The sequence below is a fragment of the Musa acuminata genome, chromosome BXJ1-7, assembly GCF_036884655.1.
Source record: "Musa acuminata AAA Group cultivar baxijiao chromosome BXJ1-7, Cavendish_Baxijiao_AAA, whole genome shotgun sequence".
Classification (NCBI taxonomy): Eukaryota; Viridiplantae; Streptophyta; class Magnoliopsida; order Zingiberales; family Musaceae; genus Musa; species Musa acuminata.
Genome location: NC_088333.1, coordinates 43,564,488 through 43,585,314, shown reverse-complemented (window position 1 = coordinate 43,585,314; position 20,827 = coordinate 43,564,488). Strand labels below are relative to the sequence as shown.

At 43.6% G+C, this 20,827-nt stretch overlaps 3 protein-coding genes across 5 annotated transcripts; 1 reads left to right on the top strand and 2 right to left on the bottom strand.

Moving 5' to 3' along the window:
* Positions 1 to 4,422: 4,422 nt before the first annotated feature.
* LOC135679625 (leucine-rich repeat receptor-like serine/threonine-protein kinase BAM1) lies at positions 4,423 to 8,029 on the bottom strand. The gene is made up of 2 exons (XM_065193588.1): positions 5,401 to 8,029; positions 4,423 to 5,037 (listed from the first exon to the last, which is right to left on the bottom strand). The coding sequence occupies exons 1-2, from the start codon at positions 8,006 to 8,008 to the stop codon at positions 4,616 to 4,618; spliced, it is 3,030 nt and encodes a 1,009-aa protein (XP_065049660.1). The 5' UTR covers positions 8,009 to 8,029; the 3' UTR covers positions 4,423 to 4,615.
* Positions 8,030 to 9,020: 991 nt separating this feature from the next.
* Positions 9,021 to 11,409, bottom strand: LOC103993107 (transcription factor bHLH18). Of its 3 annotated transcripts, none has more exons than XM_009413060.3 (5): positions 11,256 to 11,409; positions 11,009 to 11,075; positions 10,415 to 10,933; positions 9,971 to 10,345; positions 9,021 to 9,897 (listed from the first exon to the last, which is right to left on the bottom strand). In XM_009413060.3, the coding sequence occupies exons 2-5, from the start codon at positions 11,042 to 11,044 to the stop codon at positions 9,823 to 9,825; spliced, it is 1,005 nt and encodes a 334-aa protein (XP_009411335.2). In that variant the 5' UTR covers positions 11,045 to 11,075; positions 11,256 to 11,409; the 3' UTR covers positions 9,021 to 9,822. The 3 variants fall into 3 exon arrangements, with proteins under 3 accessions (XP_009411335.2, XP_018684176.2, XP_018684175.2); XM_018828631.2 differs by having other exon boundaries at positions 11,009 to 11,057; positions 11,256 to 11,402; XM_018828630.2 differs by lacking the exon at positions 11,256 to 11,409 and adding an exon at positions 11,183 to 11,253.
* Positions 11,410 to 16,752: 5,343 nt separating this feature from the next.
* Positions 16,753 to 20,580, top strand: LOC135679624 (L-galactose dehydrogenase-like). Its single transcript, XM_065193587.1, has 5 exons — positions 16,753 to 17,073; positions 17,155 to 17,383; positions 17,673 to 17,972; positions 19,076 to 19,204; positions 20,184 to 20,580. Exons 1-5 carry the CDS (start codon positions 16,904 to 16,906, stop codon positions 20,307 to 20,309), a joined length of 954 nt encoding a protein of 317 aa, XP_065049659.1. The 5' UTR covers positions 16,753 to 16,903; the 3' UTR covers positions 20,310 to 20,580.
* Positions 20,581 to 20,827: the final 247 nt, after the last annotated feature.

Here is a 20,827-nt window from a genome sequence, read left to right as displayed (position 1 = left end):
CTCTCTCTACATGTCTGCTAGCTCTCGTCTGTTGATCGCTGTCTTCTCTTGCAATCATCGAACCTCTCTCTCTCTCTCTGTCCATGTCTATCTCCGTCTCTCCTCTTCCAATCATCAAACCTTAAAGCGACAAAGCCTGTGGAATCTCTTGCGGAGCTAACAACATCAAATGGCGCAGGCGCAGGCCCACCACCACCACCACCACCTCCCCCTTATCCACCACAGCAGTACTCCTCATTTTTGTCATCTCGCAGATGACAGCTCAGTGATCCAGAGAATGTGGGCGTCGGGCGGGGTTGGGTATCTCGTAGATCGCCCCACCTCCTCCCGATTGAGTTAGTGGAACTGGGTTTGTCTGTTTCTTCTGTGCTTTGGGCTGGGCCGGACTTCAGGTTTGTTCTACCCAATTCGCTGATGTCGGCCTTTCAAGCTGGCCTATTAATATAGATACGTAGATGTTGTTGTTGGTTCTTCAGTTGATTCATTAGACTCGGATCGTGACATTTGATATCACAGTCGATCTAGTATGTGGGCGGAGTGAGAGGGTTCGAATAAGAAAAGATTATCTGTGGATAGAGTCAGATAACTTATCATGACGTGAAAGTTAAACCTCACATGTACTATGCTAGGGTTCGATCTAGGTTATGTTGGATCTCGAAGAGAACGTTAAACTAATTGAGTGGGGGATAGTGTAACACCCCACTTAGTCTCAAATCGAAAGTGGACATATGGACCTGATGAGTATACTATGATAACTCTTGCTTAAACATTTTTATCAGAGTCGAGGTCGTGACACCTCGGAGGCTCCTTAATCAACGTTGTTCTAAATTAATAGGAGCATGGTCAATTCCATCGTGTATCATTTGTATTATCTTGATTTAACGTCCTTCAGAGCCCATCTCATATGCTGGGCCAAGGCCTGGACGAAGACAGGAGGGACGGCTATTGTACCCACATTTCTTCTCTTCTATTAGTTTATTCTTTGAAACTGGTAATTAATGCCTTCCAGCATCATCGTCATGCTCGATCATTTCTGGCAGAACCAACTTATGAAGAGGATGCGAAGTCGCTCGAGGAAATGCTAATCGAAGAGAAAGCGATGTGATGTGACGATCGGAAGCTGAGAGGAATAGCATGAAGTCTATGTGACAACTCAAAAGCAAGTGACGTAAAACCTTCTCTTACGACGGGCCATGAAGTCTCAGCAATGACACGAGCACAGATTCATCCAAACCAGTGCAAGTTTAAAGTTCCGGGGACTTAACACTGTGTCACTTTCTCTGATAGTTTTTATGACCGTCAGAATTAAAACTGTAATTTCCTTTCAGCAGTCAAGTCTTTGCGTAAAATTTGGGATGTTTCTACTTTCCAGTCCCCGATGCCACTAGAAAACAGAGCTAATATCATGATATGATCGGTGACCTGAATTCACCAGTCTGAGGACAGCAGTTTCCTTGTTCGAGAGGGAGTCTTTTGTTGGAATGACAGAGAAATATCAGATGAAATTCAATTGAAGAAAAGTTGATAACGAAATGACTCCATCTTTCTTCTCGATCCCTTATCACATCAGTGGCTTAGTGTTTCACCGATGAGGCAAGCCGCTTGGAGTTTGGCCCTCAGCATGGAGTCCTCCTTTTTCTGTTGGAATCTTCACCTGCCGCCCATCTTTCCAACTCCGGCTCTTCATCATCTGTTCGTGCCTTCTGATTCACTCGCTGACTCGGGAAATGGCAGATGGATGAGATCCAACCCGCTGTAAAGAATGATGCAGCACCAAATGGTTTAAATCTCTGCCTCTGTGAGCAGGGAAGGCATGTTCACATGGCTACACCAACCCCGTTTAATGTGCTCTTCCCAATGCCCATCGTCTCGTGCTCGATTCATTTAATGATCCAAGGGATCAGAAGGTATATGATCTCTACTCTCGATCCTTAGTAACTCGATGGTGTTAGGAATCTATGAACAGCAAAAGGAAGCAGAGGATGATGGAGGGAAGAGTCCATGGCTTCCTGTAAGCATCTAGAGAGCAGTGCTCGGTCGGGCATTAGAAAGGAATGGGTAGCACTAACACAAGCACAAGGTGCCAAGGATGCGTCATGGAATGTTTGTTCTACTTGTCTTGGTCCGGAAACGAGATACAAGAATGGGAAATGGCATCAGCTCCACGACAAAAACGCACAGTGTTTCCTCTCCTGTAGCAGGAGGGGTGATGGATTAGGGTTCATGGGCAGAAGACGACGTCCGGTGCCTCTTTAGGTGGGGGCCCGTAACATGGCTGAATGATTGAAGGACAGGTCACGGAATACGAGCGCAGAAAGTTTATTCTTTCTGTTCCTGTAAAGTAGATTGATTGCAGCGTTCACGTGCCCCTTTTCACCCACTCCACAAATCCTAGTGGTAATTGGCAGATGACAGCATATGAAATCATGGCAGAACCTGTTAAACTACGAGAGTAAATTGTTTACGAATCAAAAAGCAAGCCCGACATGGAAGAAGAGCAGCAAGGCGACAAACACGCTCCCGCTCGAGTTCCTTACGCTGCACCAAAGATTGTGCTCCAGGTGCAGCATACCGTACCCAATCACATGCTCCATGTCTAGTATGAGATGGATCATATGATGAACAGGGTTTGGGGTTGAATCAAGTTAAGCTAAGACATAATGTTAATAGATTCAGAAGATAAATACATATGGATCTACGACCGCTACGATCGACATACATGAATCTGGCAACTGACAAAGGCGCATTGAAACCTAGAAGCTGCAGTCCTCGAATCATCTCTCTTGCTGGGTGGTGTCATCTCTCCGAACAGTGCAATGCAGTAGGTGCAACCATTAATGCTGCGTGATGATACCCCAGATGCGATTTGTTGGTTGGCAGTTGACTCATAGATTGATGCATCCTCTCCTCTCGAATCCATTTCGGCCGTGTGAAAAGAGCTGATCTGATGTGCAAGTTGCTTGTGGATGAAGTCGCTGCGCTTCTTTCTGATTCTTTTCTCTTGTCATCATTTCGGACCAACTTGCAACTCCTCGGGACAAACAACATGGCATCGGTTGGTTTACTCCGGCTGTCTGTAGTCAGTGTAATATCGCAGTGCTTGCAGTGAGACGTTGGGTTTCACTTGCACGCAGACTGAAGCTGCTCACGTTGGCCACGCCGAGTACTCATGCAGATGAGTTGTGTCTGAACAGATTTCAGTTCATCTACACGTCTCCCCACAGTTTCAACGACGATCATTTTGGGTTCCACAGTGTGGCATTCTTTAGGTTGCTGCTGAGAGTGATATCTCCGATGAAGAAGAGAGAATACAACAAGAGCGGAATGGCAGTCATCTCTCCTCTACGGCTCGTGGGGAACCCCTGCTTCGCTTTTAAGACACAGCAAACTGGGACCAAGTGGATCCCTAAGTTCTCGGCTTTTTCACCTGTTAACTCCGGATTCGACCGTACGTGGGGTCATAGTCTTCTTTCCTTTCTCACGCTGTAATGTGCATGTCGAGTCTCTCCGTTTGGCAGACTGCTGCCATGAACGCACTCTGCGTGGTAGAGAACAGAACAGACAAAAGGGACAGAGGGCGTCCGCCACAATCCTTGTTTGGTTAAGTGGGAGAAGGACATGAAATGACAACCCATGGAGAACATTGGAATTCTTGCACAAGTTGCCATGGATTTATGACCGGTAACACCACTGCAATTAGAACTCTTGTGCACAAAACCGTGATGGATTGTTGCAGGATGACATCCATGCATCCATGGTTGACAGAGAGCGACGTGACATGGTGGAATGGACGTTCGGAATTATTGTGTTATAAGGGGGGGTGGGGGGGAAGGGACCACTGAACTACGAGGTACAAATACAAAGAAGACGAGGGATCCACACAAAAAAGAGAGAATCTAGGCATCAGCCACGCCAGCATTCGTATCGTTTGATGGAGACCTTGCTTCCTCTCTCTGGATTTGGTACGGGGAATCACCCACGTTGTTCGGTGCTCTCCATTACCCATCAGGAAATAGATTCATCAGTTGGTGTTCATTCATCCATCTAATGACATTTCAGGGATCTCACCAACGCGAGAGATCAAAGAAAAAAGGAGTGACGAGGAGCCATATTTGGATCCATGATAGGGAACAAGGTGATAAATGTAGGATATTCTTTTAATCTTAAGTAAAGCTATAATCTGATGTGCTGACTGATAAATTGTATAGTATTATATATGTATATATATATATATAGTATAATTTCAAGTGTTGTCATCCTGTCGTCAGATCCTTTTCGGTAGAACTCATCCTCAGAGACTCGTTTGGGGAAATCGATTTGTGGCTTTGGGAACAGAGTCACTCACAGACTTCAAGAAATAACTCATCACAGTACAGATGATACGTTGAACACTTCTTTTTCCTAATAATTTCCATAGAAAGATCAACAAAAGTACCATGACTCCCTCCCCATAGATGTGTACAGCGACTGGAGAACCAGAGCACCAGCATCTGCAGGGATCAGACGAGAAGCAGGAGCTGAAACCAGATCAACTAGTAGTCTAAACCCCAACGCTACAGAACACAGCTCGTGTTTCCACCAACCATTTGGAACAAAATACTTGGATCCCAGCATTTCAAATACTGAGGAGATCTGGTGGTGGTGAGGTCTGCGCAGGTTGCTGATGTTCCTTGGCTTCCTTCGTGGGTGCCTCGCAGTCATCTCCCTGTTCAGGCGCTGCTTTTGGTGCATCCATGAGTATCTGAACAACCTCCCTCATCGTTGGGCGTTCCACGCTCTGTTCCTCGACGCACAGCATGGCGACGTGGAAGACGTGCACGACTTCGTCCATGGGAACCGTGGGAAGCCGGGGATCCACAATCTGTGGCACTCCGCCCCTGTTGGATCCACATTCTGTCATCTTTCTAACCCATTGGACGATGTCGACGCCCTCGCCGAACTCGCCCACCGGCTTCCTGCCCGTCACCAGCTCGAGAAGCACCACACCGAAGCTGTAGACGTCGCTCTTCTCGTCCACCTTCAGCGTGTATGCATACTCTGTGGAGCCAAGGTCGAACATGTTAGTAATGGCTGACGTAAAACTAGTAAAAGCTACGCCAACTCATAGAGTCCATTTATCGAAGCGACTCTAGTTTAGTTCTTATAGGACACGACAGGAAAAGGCCCTTTTGATATCAGGGAACTTGGCTGGAATGCATCACCCAGTCCAAATAGAACGATAACCATAAAACTACTGCTGCAACCACAAACCATAGATCATCCAAGAATCTATTCTAGATTGGTCGCACGAATACTTTCTTTGCATTGAACTTCCATGAGCAGATCATTTGCAGAAACGTTCCAATCGAACATATACTATGAAAACAGAGCACGGTAAGAGATAAGAATTCAAGGTATTACCTGGAGCAATGTACCCGTAGGAGCCGGCGATGGCCGACATGCACTCGGAGCTACCGGAGTCCTGCAAGAACTTGGCGAGCCCAAAGTCCGCGACGTGGGCCTCGTAGCTTGAATCAAGCAGGATGTTGTTGGATTTAACGTCGCGGTGCAGGATCAGCGGCGAACAATCATGGTGCAGGTAGCAGAGCCCCTTGGCGGCCTCGACCGCGATCTTGTACCGGGTGTTCCACAGCAAATGGCCGCCCTTGTTGCCGTGGAGAACCTCTCCGAGGCTCCCATTGGGCATGTACTCGTAGACCAAGAGATTGGTCTCGTGGTTCGAACAGAAACCCAGCAGCCTGACGATGTGGCGGTGCCGAATCCTTCCGAGTGTCTGTATCTCGGCTGAGAATCCATGGTCATGCGGCGAGCTCCGGCTCATCGCGGTGAGCCGCTTCACCGCGACCAGTTCGCCGTTGGGCATGACGCCCTTGTACACGATGCCAGCCCCGCCTTTTCCGATGATATTCTCCTCCTTCAGGCACTCCAGGACATCGTCACAGGTGAAGTCGAGACGCTGAAAAGCCGTGAGCTTCCACGCTCGGGCCTCGCTTGCCTTCTTCAAAGATCGAGCTTTGATGATGGCGGCGACGGCAAAGGCAATGGAACAGATGAGGAGACCAGTAACCAATAGCAGCTTAAAGGGAGCGGAGAGCGGCCCCCTTGCGTGAGTGGAGCCGTTACCGTTGGTCACGGAGTTGCAAGGGCCGACGTACGGGCCGCAGAGATCGGGATTGCCCACGAACGAGCTCGCGTTGAAGTAGCTGAACTGGCCGGAGCCAGGGACATGGCCGGAAAGCTTATTGTATGAGAAATCGACCGCCGTGAGGCTCTGCATCGTGGCAATGGATGGCGGAATGCCCCCTTCGAGCTGGTTCCTTGACAAGTTCAGGTAGTTCAAGATCCTCATTCTGGCAATCTCTGGTGGGATCTCTCCGGATAGCTCATTTCGGCTGAGGTCGACGAAAGTTAGGAGTTTACACCGGCTTATCTCCGGTCTTATCGGACCGGAGAACCGATTCCCGCTGAAATCCACCTTGGAGAGCTCCTGCAGCCTCCCAATCTCCGGTGGGATACGGTCAGAGAACTGGTTCTGGTTCAAGAGGAGCTTCTGGACGCCGGAGTAGTTACCGATGGACGGCGGAATCGAGCCCGAGAGCCGGTTGTTCGAGAGGTTTATCTCACCGAGGTCCGGAGAGATGGCGGCGGCGCCAGTGTCCGGGAAACCGCCAGTGAGGAGATTGTCCTGGAGCTCGATCTGCGAGAGCATGGGCAAGCTGAAAAGGCCATCAGGTATCGATCCGTTAAGGTAGTTCTCCCCCATACGGATCCGGCTGAGCGATTTGCACCGGCCGAGGGTCTCCGGTATTGGGCCAAAGAGGAAGTTCCCGAGAGCGATGACAGTTTCCAGCGTGTTCTCGGAGCATAGGCCCGTCGGTAATGTCCCGGTGAGCTTGTTCGACGACAAGTCGAGGAGCTGCAGCCGGCCGCTCCGCCCAAGCTGCCTGGGGATCCCACCTGTGAAATTGTTCTCCCAGAGCTGTAGAACCTCCAGCGCCGGCAGCTCGCCGATGAACTCCGGGATTAATCCGCGGAGCTTGTTTCGGAACAGGTTGAGCAGGGTCAGGTTCTCGAGGTCGGCGAAGGTGGCGGGAATCTCGCCTGTGAGAGCGTTGTTAGAGAGATCCATGGACTTGAGGCTGCGGAGGCGGCCAAGCTCCGGCGGGATGTCACCGGCGAGACCGTTCACCTGGAGGAAGAGCGTGTCGAGGTTCTGGAGTTTCCAGAGCTCGGGCGGAATCTCGCCGGTCATGCCGCAATTGGCCATGTCGAGCCGGACGAGCGCCGGGAGGCTACCAATCTCCGGCGGGATGCCGCCCTCGAAGCTATTGAAGTAGCCGACGTAGAGCTGGCGGAGGCGGGTAAGATTGCCGAGCTCCGGCGGTATGGGGCCTCCGAGCTCGTTGCCGGAGACGGCAAGGTACTCGAGGAACTCCCAGCGACCGAACTCCGGAGGGATGACACCGGTAAAAAAGTTGCCGCCGAGGTGGAGGTGGCGGAGGTTGGGGAGTCGGGCGACCTCGACGGGTAGCGGGCCGGTGAGGTTGTTGTTGTAGAGGTCGAGGACGAGGAGGTTTTTGAGACGGGCGAGGGCGGAGGGGAAGGAGCCATTGAGGAGGTTGTTGGAGAGGTTGAGGTGGCGGAGGCTGGCGAGGCGGGAAATCTCAGCGGGGATGGGGCCGGAGAGGGAGTTGGAAGCGGCAGAGAGGTTGAGGAGGTGGCGGAGGCGGCCGACGGCAGGAAAGAGGCTACCGGAGAGGTTGAACCCGGTGAGGACGAGAGAGACGACGGAACCCTGGATGGGGTCACAGCCGACGCCCGGCCAGGAGCAGTGGCCAACGCCAGCGGAGGAGTTCCAGGCGGAGAGGGAGGCGGAGGGGTCAGAGACAGTCGTTTTAAGATCAAGGAGGGCACGGGCCTCCGCCGCGTCCTCGGCCGCGGCCGCCAGCGCCCCGAGAACAAGGACGAATAAGAGGCGGAGAAGGTGTTGGCGGCGGAGCGACGCCATTACCTTCTCATACCGCACGCGCTCTCTCTTTATATAAACATGGGGTGGAGGACGTGAGTTTTGTGGGGCTTTCCTTTTTCTTTTAATTTATTATTTTTCGAGCGCATTTTTGGGTGGTGTTGTCTTTCAAATGCCAACGGAGGAGGGACCCGTGTGTGTTTGCGTTAAAGAGTGTGTGGTGGAATAAAAGAGATATGGGGCTGGCGATGATTCATTCTTTTGCTTGCCAAGGGAGGAGGCATGAAGATGAGATCCAAAACAGTGTCTGGGCATGAGAGTGGCTTAATAATTCAATGCAACAGACAATTGAATCGTGCAATAATGCAAGATTTCGCTGCTGGTCTGAGGAGGAGATGGGGGACTTATGCTTTGACGCAACTATGACTACGAGTAGCAGTAAAAGCTTGAAGAGACTCGGAAAGGGATCACAGTAAGATCACTAGAAATTAAGCTTATCGAAATCGGTACTAACCAAACAGTTTACAATCAAATCAAACTAAATCGAATTTTGATTTAATTTGATTAAAATAAGACAATCTTTGAGCTATGGAACTTTTTGAACGTGAAAAAGGCAAGCAATGATTGAACATTTCAGAGGACAGACAGAACTTTAGATCTGCAGGATTCCTTCGCCGGTGAAGAGACATCTTCTTCCGGGTTGAAAGATCAATTTAATGTCGAATCCCACGGGTAAAGCTCCAAATGAATCACTTTTCGAGATTGGTCGACTTAGGTGAACTGATGATGGATTGTCTCAAAGCTAGCTAAGATTGTCTGAGGCCGAACCCCAAATCTATGATTATTATTAGACCGAACCAATTGGGTTGTGTGAGGCCCAAAATGTGAATGGGCCTAACAGGTATATGGCAACTGGGTTGGGTGACCTCCGACCAAGTCGATGCAGTCACAGTTGCAGCTTTGTTTGGTTTGACTCGCTGTGTTTGTGTCGATCTGGGCAAGTAGACTGCAAAAAAGTTAGAGAACAAGATTGAGATTGTCACCTTACAAAATCTTATGCGACTCAAAGCACAACTTCACATTAGATTCTTGATAAGATCTTGCAGGGTCATCATGCGACAATAATTTCCCTGCTGTGTCCTCTTAAAAAAGTCACATGACAAGACCAGCAGCAAAAACTCCCTCATGACTCGACTCCCATACATTACATGCCACCAAATGAACATGGACTTTTATTGTACACATTATTGTGAAATAAGTACGGCAGCAGCAGCAACAAACTACAGCTTCGTCGTCTCTCTCAGACACACAAACACACAAAGAGAAGGGACGCAGACAAATAGGAATCAACATCCTAGAAAAAGGACCACCCATACTGCTTAAACAAGGACTTTGTTACACCCCCAGAATAAAAAGATCACCATTTTTTTCCACACTGAAGCTTTTGGAAACAAAGAAGTTGGCAGAGGAAGCCAAGAAGTAGGTTTGCAAAAGTCAACCTCATCAGAGGAAGAAAAAGGGCCTCTTAGGAAAGAAAGAAAGAAGGAAGAGTGTGCTGAAAGCAAACTCCCCAGAGATCCCTCAAAAAGATGATGAGACAACAACATGAGTAGAATTGTCCATGTCTTCTTCTCCCATGAAAGCATGGTCGACTAACTCAACCATGCAAAACGGAGGATGCAGCGAAGACAGAACACAAAAACATGGATCGAGAGAGGCCTAATCAACAAAAGCGAAACCAAAATGGTGGTCTTTGCAATGTGGGGGGGTATCTAAGCCCTTGTGTTCAAGAGTGCGAGCTCTAAAAAGACAGAACGAACCACCCTACTCTACTCAGCTACCATCCGCTAGATTCTTCATGTAAGCTTTCTGAAAGCAGAGTTCAGCTTCTTCACCAGATCCGTCACTGTCATGTCGAACCCTTCTTCGATCTGTAAACAGTCGCCACACACATCAATTTTCGTCAAGTGCTTACGTTCCCGGAAGGGAATTAGGATGTTTTACCTGAGCCATCACTGTTATATCAAGAGAGGAACCAGCGAAAGGGATGACGCTGGTGTTGACGACAGACAGGTGGAGCTTCTCGATTTCAGAGAGTGCTTTCACCAGTACTCCTTTGCGGTTCTCGCAGTGAATTTTCACGAGGATGGCCTTCTCCGACATCTTGGCTTCGATCTCTTGGAGGCTGTCACCGCATTGTTGCCCGTCGAAGTTCTCGTCACAGGAGGAACTGTCATCGTCAGCACAGAGCTGAGATTTCTTGACGAGAACTGCAGACTCAACGGTCCTCTTTGCGGCCTGGTCTTCCAGGATCTTCACCTTTTCTTCGAGTTGCTTCAGATACTTGATAGCATCGCCGAGAACAGAAGCCTTGTCCATCTGCAAGAGGATGCAGGATGTTCTTCAGAACGTCCGAGAAGAGAGAAGAAAAATCGATCGAGAACATACCTTCTTCAGGCCGGGAACGATGGCTGATAAAGCTATGAATCTCTGGCTGAGCTTCTCCCTTCGCTTCCTCTCGGCGATGATGTGTTCCTTGTGATACGTTGACCTTGTCCCCGTGTTGACACCTTTGGATCCCTGCCCAACCGTGGCTTCGTAGTTCCTCTTGGATCCGTGATGCACCAAAGCATCCATCTCCTTCTTCGGCTTCACCACCCTGACGAGACCCCCGTATATGTTGTTCTGGTCGCTCGGCGAGTCCGGGTTGCCGAAGGAGAGGATGCTTGGAGACGAGGCGTTGGGTACCAGAGCCGAGTTCTGCTCGGTGGTGCAGGAACTCCAGCTACCAGCCTTGAGGGTCTTCTTTGGCCTTTCGGCGCTCGCCGGTGGCTGGTCCGCAGGTAAGGAGTTGTAGCTCTCCGAGGAGAAGGATCGCTGCAAGTCTTGCTCGAGAGCCGCTGCAATTTCTTGTGCAGTGAGCTGATCTATCACGTCCCACTGGTCGAAGAAATTGCCACCCATTCCCTATCAACGATAGAAAAGGAGTGGATCTTATTAATCATTTCAATCATCCAAAGCTCTTGAGTTTGATCTCCTCACCGCATCAGAATACCATTCCGCAGCTGGTGCTTCCATTTCCGGTTGTTCTCTGAGACAGGAGAGGAACCTGAATTAAGAATCAATGGACGGTGAGGTGGTAATCAGTTCAAAATCATTGCTTTCTCCAACAAAACTTCATAACTTGACATCAAAGAAAGAAATACAAGAGCCAACATTTGTGTCAGTGGATTCGATCTTGGCAATTAATGCTACACATCCAAATGGTCTCAGAGAGGAGAACACCAACCTGCACCAGAAGGTTAAGGCCCTTTCTCTTCCTCTGGACACCCAGGCTTCTTCTATATACTATCTGGATCAAGAACTTATTCGCTTGGTGTGAACTTTACTTCCTCCATGTTTACAAAAGGAGACTTTGGTGCCTTTTATGACTTGTTAAGCCTTGAGAATAGAGTCTCTCTCTCTCTCTCTCTCTCTCTCTCTCTCACAAGACAACAGTTCTTTTCTGGGATGGATCATCAAACTATTTTATGATAAGGCGATGGATTTGCGGATCCATTCAGCAATAAAAAAACTACATAATTCGTCATTGTGACCAACTAAGCAACGAATATTTCGTCAAATCGGGACGGCAACAACCCAGAATGAATTATTAGAGTGGAGAGATGATTGGCCCTTTGAACAAGTGGTAGATCTCTTCATGTCAAGTTCCTATCTCTAGCACACAGGCTAAACCTCATCATTTGCTAGAAACATAATAGCAACCTAAGCCAGAATAAATCATGCAGCTTTTCCCTATATTACTGAGGTAATCTATGCTAATAATCTGCTTGGCATGAAAGAATCTGCATGTGTTCTTTGTCATTTCTGACACTGAAATCCATGTGTAGCAATCTTGTTCTAATTCTTGATACGGTACACTATAGATCTCTGTCATCCAAGAGTATTTTGGTGACTCTGTCATACATCCATGGAGGTAGTAAAAGGTCTTTAGGTCTTCATGCAAAGTGAACTGCATTAAAGCCATGATTGTGACCTCTGGTCCCCCATCTTAGGGTTCAAGACACATGGCCAATTGGCAGAGAAAGAGAACATAAAATAGTCACCAGCCTGTTTATGTAGCATTCCAATGAGCTTTTCTTCACATGAAGGACTGTTCCTGGTGACCCAACTTTTAAACTTAGCCATCCATCATGTGCCACTGAAGCCATTTCAAATTGAACACATAATAGTTAAATGAGAAGAAAGATCCTGCAAATGGGGGAGCCACCATCATCATCCTCCTCCTCCTCCTCCTCCTCCTCCTCTTAAAGAAGAGATAGACCTTCAAGTGGGAGATACTATATTCCATCGCACATCCACAAACCTCTCACCCTTGTGTGCCATTACTCCTTGTTGAATCTGAATCTAATGGACTTTGGCTGTCAAGAGTTCTCTCTTGTTTCGAAGGAAATGTTATCAGCATTAGAACCAACGGGTGCTTTCTCTGAAGTCAACTCTCGTTTATGTCAAATTGGAGTCTCGATCAAGAGATAAGTCATCCACAATTTTAGCCTTTGCTTATTATTCTCATAAACAAATGAGTAGTAGTACTTCAATAATTTGGATCCAGCAATCTTCATTAGTTTGGATTGTTGCAAGTAAATTTGACTTGTCAAGATTGTAGAACTTGATGAGGTCACTGATATCGTCACCTGCTAAGTTATGTAGCTAATATATAATACATGCATGCATGCATGCATGCAATAAATGAATGGGAACAGTGAGTCAATTGGACAGAAAAATGATGATGTTGACTTGCACTTCTTTCCTATGTGGCCAATCATGGCATCATGAAATCTCAAGTCGACTTATGACAGTACTAAATTGAGTAAACACCGAGGGTAGGAAAAACACTTCGATTTGCTGTTGTCATGCCTTTGTTGCTGTTTTCTCGAAATAGTTTCGGCGCCGTGTGTGTTCATATCCACACCGCCGACCAAGTAAACATGCCTTCAACGTGTAACACACCACTCTTGGCAACATATGCCTACAAAAACAATTTATACCTAGATAAATTAATTTGCATCATCACCCATCAATCACTTCGAGTCAAAAAGAAAAAAAATATTATAAATAATTAATATAATTTTTTTGGTCGAGATGCAAGTATATTCAGTTGCATGTCATGTATAACTAAATTACAAACGTGCTCGATAATATTCTTCGATGTTTAAAGAGATACCGTTATCAATTTTAGTAACCATTGATATATAATAGAAAATTATTCTACGAAAGCGATTTCATGAAATTATCGTGATGAGTCAGTCGAAAGCATTTTAGTTAGTATCGTTGTATTTACAAAATGGGTATGAGAATAGAAATCACATTGATGATGATGATGTAACGTTCAAGTATCTTTGTGTTAATTATGATTAAAAAAAATTAATTCAAATTATTCTACGGGAGCGATTTCGTAGAGTTGTTGATGTTAGTTGAACGTGAGGAGTCACTCGAAAGCATCCTAGTTAGTATCGTATTACTTAGAATGATGTGATCCACTTGAATCGGATAGATGCGTGTGATGATGATGATGTGATGTTCGAAATATCTTGGAAAAAGTTAATTCCAAGGAAGAAGACATTTATGGAAAATGACATGATGACATAGCAAAAATCCATCACATGATAAATATGTTTGCAATTGGTTGGAAAATGACATGATTAAGACAGTGAAACAAATCCTATTTCTTAGGATTGATCGATTGATTTCCTTGCGTGTTATAGGAATCATAGTGGAGACATGATTGCTTCATGACAACATGGCTTCACGAGCCCCTTTGTACATCTCAGACGTCTGACCTGAGAGCCCCCAAGAATTGGGAGTTTGCTCGTGTACTAAACAATGCACAAGTTGGGGGGTGGGTTATTATAAACTGAGGATTACATTGTTTGATGGTATTTAATTGTCACCATCTTCAAAGCTTTCATAGCAGTCAGCTGTCATTGGCATGCATTATTGAGGAAGAGGTGTTGCCTGTGGACACACATATGTTGGATTGGCCAAACATATATTGGATCGGAGAGCCAATTTCATGTATTACTACCTTTTGAGATAAATAAACATTTGCAGTGTCGTTTTCTTCATGCTTCAATTATTACAAGTTCTCTTATGATTGTTAATTATTTCTTTTTCCCACATCATTCATTATTGTCCATTTATTGTCTTTCTCTAACTAATTGTGTAGTTAAATTCGCGGTTAGGTTAAGGTTTGATGTACAAAATGACTATCCTAATTTTTTTTTCCTAATTCATGTAAGTGTTGTTATTAGAAAATAAATCAAACTCAATAAATATTGATAGAAATTATTTTAAAAGTGAAATATCATATAATCATATGTTTTTTCTTTTCAAAATTCTCTACCAACTTATCACTCACTCAATTTATGTAACAAAATCATATATAAAGATCGTGGGCTGATTTAGACTCCCCATTTCATCAAAATTTTTTATTATTTCTAATTAAAAATATTTTATCTATTAAATATTCTCTTTTTCTCTTTCTTTCTTCCCCTCTTTTTCTTCTTCTTTCTCCTCGTACTATAATATCAAAAGGACAACGAGCAAGATTGCACAACGTCGAGCGTGGTCGACGACGATGAAGTTGAGAGCAAAGATGAAATAAGGACAAAAGATAAAATCAATAATACTTCGATTATAAATAGTAAAATAATATTTTATTATTTTAAAAAGAAATTATCAATAGTAAAATCTTGAAATTGTATTAAATTTAGAAGGACCTACTACTGTCCTATACAAGTCTCCAAATCCACATTTTCTAGAAAGAGAACTTTCGTTGATTAAACTAAACTAAATATATATGTAAAATTTGACAATACAGATTGATGAGACGGATGAACACATACATTAGTGAGTTCCATTTGATACAACTTCTTCACTAACTCGAGCAGCAATTTGTTTGATGAGCGGTAGAATGAATGATAAAGAAACATGGAACACGATTGGGAGATCCCAACACATAAAGAACAAGAAAGATAAAGGCAATCAATCACCTCTCAACCGAGGGAATCCAATAAGATTAATAATCTAAGACAAGTGTGATCGTGGGAGATCTCGACATCGAATAGCCAGCTTTTATTTGCTCGGTGTTTGATATGTTCTCACATGGGTTTCCTTTTGTTTGACGAATCATTAACATGGCTAATAACTTAATTGTTTCATGATCTTATAAGTTTAGGTAATCAAGGTTGTCTCAAGTAGGACAAATTTGTTTCCATACTTAAGTAATCAAACGGACAAAGTTAATTACTATCGTATTGTATAGAGAATTGTCATATGAGATTACCGTAATATCGATTTTGATCCGATCAAAACCCAACTCTGATATTTAATTTAGATTTTTTTATATTAAAATCAAGTTGTGAACCAATTTGGACCATTTTTTACTTGTTAAGGATGATACTATGACAGAGGATTAAATTAAAAATAAGTTTTGATCTATGAAAGATATAAAAAAGATTTGAGAGAGAGAGAAAATGTTACAAGTGCTTTAACATAAAAAGCTGATTTCTCTTTTATTATGGATGCTTCTGATGATTAATCCCTTCTATTAATTACACCTAAATCACACCCATTACATATTTTCTTAAATTTTTTCTTTAATTCCTTTAGCGTGAAGTTGGGAGATCGAGAGGCCAAGGGCCCTTCTTCCCTAACGATTTGAAGCTTGGGAGAGAACTGTATTTTCGTTAGGATGAAGATGAACTCTTTACAACGAGGCAAGTATGGCGAAGTGAACTTACGGCCAACTGGCACAAAGAGCGATACTGATTGATAGGTCTTCATCTTCGCTTTGGAGATGGGGTCTGACAATCTTGTATATCCCATCTTATATTTCAAGATTTGCTAAGTATCATCGTCCCCAATATAGAGAAGTTGAGGTGGTCATGTTTGGACGTCTCCCCAGTGCTAACGATCATACAATAACAAAGTCATAAGGTCTCAACCGTACCGTTAATTCATCAAAGAAGAACTAATTATATAATCCTAAATTATTAAATGGTTAAAGATTTATATAAATAAACACGTACCATACTTCAACTAGATTGACTCAAATATAACTTTTAAAATTATTCGCGGAGACAAAGTGTCCTACATTTATTATATTTTGATGAATAAAAAATTGGTCGAGTGAAAATAAAATTTTGATTAATTGGAAGAAAAAAAAACTAATAAAGCTAGAGTGCAAATTTGATTAATCAGAATTTCTTCACCCGTAAAAGACACATGTATAGCAATCACAAGTTCATGTATTATCCTAATTGTTGAGTGATAATGTCGATGGTAGATTTGGAGTATTGGCAAAGCTCCATATCCGACTTACACTACCATATTTTGAACTCATTCAATACGATGTCAACTTATATTAAGAATAATATGGAGAGTGTTCCTAATAAAATCTCAATCTCATGTATGCTTAAGTTAGACTCCCGAAATGAATTGGATGATGATGATGATGAGAGAAAAGGATTAAACCTTGTTAATTATTCTCTAATTTATATTTTATCGCTCACCCCTAGTTGTTATTATTTAGATTTGGCTAATGTGATGGGATCTTCAATTGAGCTTTTTTTTGTGTTTTTTTAATCGATGCCACGTGTTATATTTGACAGTCATATATGTATACCTTAATTGAATATATATATATATATATATATATATATATATATATATATATATATATATATATATATAATCTCAGCACTTAATTTTATAGCCGCAAATTAAAGGGAAATATGAGGGCGAAATCGTCACCGCCTTGCGTTCGGCATTCGATAGAATAGAAGAGGAGGAACAGTAGCGATCTCGCTGTAGTTGAGCGGTTGAGCCTTCGATTACCCTCCTACGAATCCCTAACGTGGGGATCGATCGTTGGCCATGGCGACGCTGGAGCGACGGGAGCTCGGGAACACCGGCTTCAAGCTCAGCTGCCTCGGCTTCGGCGCCTCCCCCCTCGGCAACGTCTTCGGCGACGTCTCCCCCGCTGACGCCCTCGCCTCCGTCCGCCTTGCACTCCGATATGGCATCAATTTCTTCGACACCTCCCCGTTCGCCTCCTCTCCCTGCTCTACTCCAGAAAGGTGCCGCGTTCCCCTTATCCTTGCCTAGATTATTTCCTTTTCCGTTAGGTATTATGGGGATACGGTCTCGGAGACGGTGCTCGGGAACTGCCTCCACGAGTTGAACGTGCCGAGGGAGGAGATCGTCGTCTCCACCAAGTGCGGCCGCTACATCGATGGCTTCGATTTTAGCGCGGAGAGGGTGACCAGGAGCATCGATGAGAGCCTCGCCAGGTTGAAGTTGGATTACGTCGATATCCTCCACTGCCATGACATCGAGTTTGGCTCCCTCGATCAGGTCTTGTTCTATTCACATTGTTTGTTTCTTCTCCACTGATTCATCGATTATGCATCCTCAATTAGCTACGTTTAATCTGTGTCGACAACCTTTTCGAGTTGTGCTTTTGGTCCATACTTTTGAGTAAAGAGCCGGACTTTACTCGAAGACCTATGTTTTGTTCTCGCATTTGTTCATTCTTAGATATAATTACACCCGAAATCTCTTCCTACAAACATGAAGTTGTTGGATATGCTTGCTCTTTTGATAATTGAAGCTGAAAACTTGGATGAATTGGCCTAATGGACAGATTGTGAACGAGACAATTCCTGCATTACAAAAGATAAGGGAGACTGGAAAGGCTAGATTTATTGGAATAACAGGTCTACCTCTAGAGATCTTCACTTATGTTCTTGATCGCACACCGCCGGGTTCAGTTGATGTTATTCTTTCATATTGTCATTACAGTATTAATGACTCAGCCCTGATAGATTTGCTACCATATTTGAAAAGCAAGGGTGTTGGTGTGATCAGTGCCTCACCACTTGCAATGGGCCTCCTCACGGATTATGGTCCGCCGGAGTGGCATCCTGCTTCATTAGAACTCAAGGTAAGCTTTCTCCTGTTGTTATCTTTTCTAAAATTGGCTCTATGTATGTTATAAGTAGTGATTTTTGTAAAGTCTAGAAAGCTAAGTATCTTAGTGACCATATTCTTATATCTGCAAGCGATGAGTATAGCAGCACTTTCTTGTAGACCAATTTAACTGGCATCAACAATGATTTACCTGTGAAAGATTGCTTTTGCTAGCAGTCTTTTGGAGACAATATTTAAGCATAGGCGATTGTATGCCAAGATCTAGAGGATGCACTTACCAGATCCTACTTAGGGTACTGTAAGCCACATAATTTTGAAGACTAAGAGCAATGATTTACTCAAGGATACTTAAAACCTTTGTGTGAAGATCTGTCTCAGTAGATGACTTTTTTTCGAGTTCCATATTTGCAGGCAACAATCGTTGTGATGACGGAGACAAGTTCACATGACCTCTTTCGAGTCATATCAGTGGTGCCATCAATTTTGGTCTATGTTGGCCAAGGGTCTTGCCAACTTATATTGTGGCATGCTGTGAAGGCATTGGTGCAGCTAAATGCCACGAAATGACACTTCTTGCCTGCTGCTATAATCTTGCCGTGAACCCTTTATGTTTTTTTTATAATGTATTTAACCATTTTGTCCTTGTGTTGTATCATTCGTTTAATTTGCTGCTTCTCATCCCTTTGATAGATTAACTCTTCTTTGTTTCCTTCCTGTGATGGTTCTCCTTTCAATTTTCAGTTGGGAGTTTGAAAATTTTTAACAAATACAACCCTTCCTCCTCTCCATCCAAAAAATAGTGATCTATCATCAGATAGGCACCACTTAATGATGTTCATGCTAAATGTAATAGTTAGCTTGAGGATAAATGCATAAAGGGAAAGGTTCCAAACAAAAGGAAAAAGGATTTCAATTATATTAGATGTGCTGATAGATTTATCTCCTAAGCTATTATATTGGTATAATACATTGCTGTTATAGTGTTATTCATTGAGAAATCTAGATACTCTGAATTTAGTTTGTCGCATAAAGCTTTACATTTTTATTTGTTATTTTACCAATTGACCTTCTGGAACAGAAGAATTCATTTTAAATTTCTGATTTCTACATTTTTAGGATGCCTGCAGAGATGCAGCTGCGCATTGTAAGGAAAAGGGGAAGAACATATCTAAGGTAGCTCTACAGTACAGCTTGATGAATAAAGAAATTGCTACCATACTGGTTGGTATGAACTCTCCTAAGCAGGTATTGATTTCATTTTGTTCTACCAATATTAATTATTAGTAGCCATGCTTTCCAAATCTCTGTAGGTGCTAATCGCCTTCATATTACCAGTTCTTCTGAATGTGCTTTTAAGACTCTAAACGAAATGCATTGTTAACCTAATACCAATTACAAGAACCAAATTAAATATTGATTACAAGAACCAAAATACTATTTGTGAATGAATAAAATTGGAACAGATGTTTGCTTTTGGTTATAGAAGATTTGGATCTTATGAGAAATAATATTTTGGCAATTTAAGCAAACAAGACTAAAAAGTCTTAGACTGACAAGCATATGTAACTTAAGCCCCACATAATCTGACTTTTTTGAAATCCATTCACGGAGACAACTTCATGTTTCTATTGTGCAAGCAAAGGAGGTGCTTCATTCATGGGCATATATTCGTGGCACAAAGAGTATAAGAAAGTAAGACTTGTGCCTTGAGATCTCTATGAGCTACCCTAACCTGAGCATTCTGTATCATAATACTAAGTTGGTGTAAACTAATTGATTGTATGTATGTGCAAGATCAACTGCCAACTCCTGGACAGATTAGCTCATTGAATGTGACCGACACACTCCTATCCTCTTGATTGTAGTATAAATTGGTCGATGACTTGTTATCTCTAAAGTTACAATGAGCGCAGAGCAAGTAATCTGCGTTTCTTAATTCAGAATTCCAGAAAACTTCGTATCTCAAGATGTTGATAGGGTACTTCGATCAAGGCATAACGATCCCGTGCCAATACATTTTTACATGGTTCATTCATGTCAACATCTATTTGAATAAACTGTGTGAATAAATACTAAAAAATAATGTGGATGCTACAATCCAAGAATACACACCTGCAAAGGTCCAATAAGTAGATATATGAGATCGCAAGCAAACTTGGATTTCAAGATATGCCAAGAGTCTGACAACAAGGATATTAGCTAAAAGATATTATTTATCTTGCAGGTTGAGGAAAATGTTACTGCTGCACTTGGATTATCAAGTCTGGGAATCGATCAGGAGCTTTTACATGAGGTTGAAACTATTTTAGAGCCTGTCAAAAATCAGACATGGCCAAGTGGCATCCAATGATAGATGCGGTGTTTTTCTGCATGTAGCATGATGCTGGCTCAGCGGGCTTTTGCAAGTGCAGATTAAATAGAAAAGAGAAAAATGTTAGCTGATGGTGCTCATAATGAAGTATCGATTAGGAATAAAATTGATTTAATTTGACTGAATCGACAAGTTGACTTGCTGCTAGCTTGTGAAAGCAAATTCACTCTCATGGTAAGTAGTGGACTAAAGATCTTGTAAGACTTGTATTTGTCTGGCGACAAGAAATGGAGAGCTTTATTTATAAATCTTTAATTCCACAATGTTGGCTTAATGGAGATTAAATGAATTGTTATAGCTACACATTCACAAGCAGGAGTGTCATCTTATTATCAAGGGAGTTGCCACATGGATGCAGTCATTGCGTACTTGAATTGTTTGCATGGTCTTTGATTCAAGCAGAATCGCCTACCGTGGCAAAGGTACAAGGTAAAATATGTCGAGGTGCGTGAGGAAAACTCGACCCACGTGAAGAAAAATCTGTCACGATAAAAGCC

What these genes read in the sequence shown, in the direction of transcription:
- LOC135679625 (XM_065193588.1), bottom strand. Translation starts at nt 8,008, where the DNA reads ATGGCGTCGCTCCGCCGCCAACACCTTCTCCGCCTCTTATTCGTCCTT. An exon ending in CTACGGGTACATTGCTCCAG is followed by an intron (nt 5,038 to 5,400) that starts GTAATACCTTGA and finishes TTGGCTCCACAG; the next exon opens with AGTATGCATACACGCTGAAG.
- LOC103993107 (XM_018828630.2), bottom strand. An exon ending in CGGAATGGTATTCTGATGCG is followed by an intron (nt 10,934 to 11,008) that starts GTGAGGAGATCA and finishes TATCGTTGATAG; the next exon opens with GGAATGGGTGGCAATTTCTT. An exon ending in TCGTTCCCGGCCTGAAGAAG is followed by an intron (nt 10,346 to 10,414) that starts GTATGTTCTCGA and finishes ATCCTCTTGCAG; the next exon opens with ATGGACAAGGCTTCTGTTCT.
- LOC135679624 (XM_065193587.1), top strand. Translation starts at nt 16,904, where the DNA reads ATGGCGACGCTGGAGCGACGGGAGCTCGGGAACACCGGCTTCAAGCTC. An exon ending in AATTTCTTCGACACCTCCCC is followed by an intron (nt 17,074 to 17,154) that starts GTTCGCCTCCTC and finishes CTTTTCCGTTAG; the next exon opens with GTATTATGGGGATACGGTCT. An exon ending in GTATGAACTCTCCTAAGCAG is followed by an intron (nt 19,205 to 20,183) that starts GTATTGATTTCA and finishes TTTATCTTGCAG; the next exon opens with GTTGAGGAAAATGTTACTGC.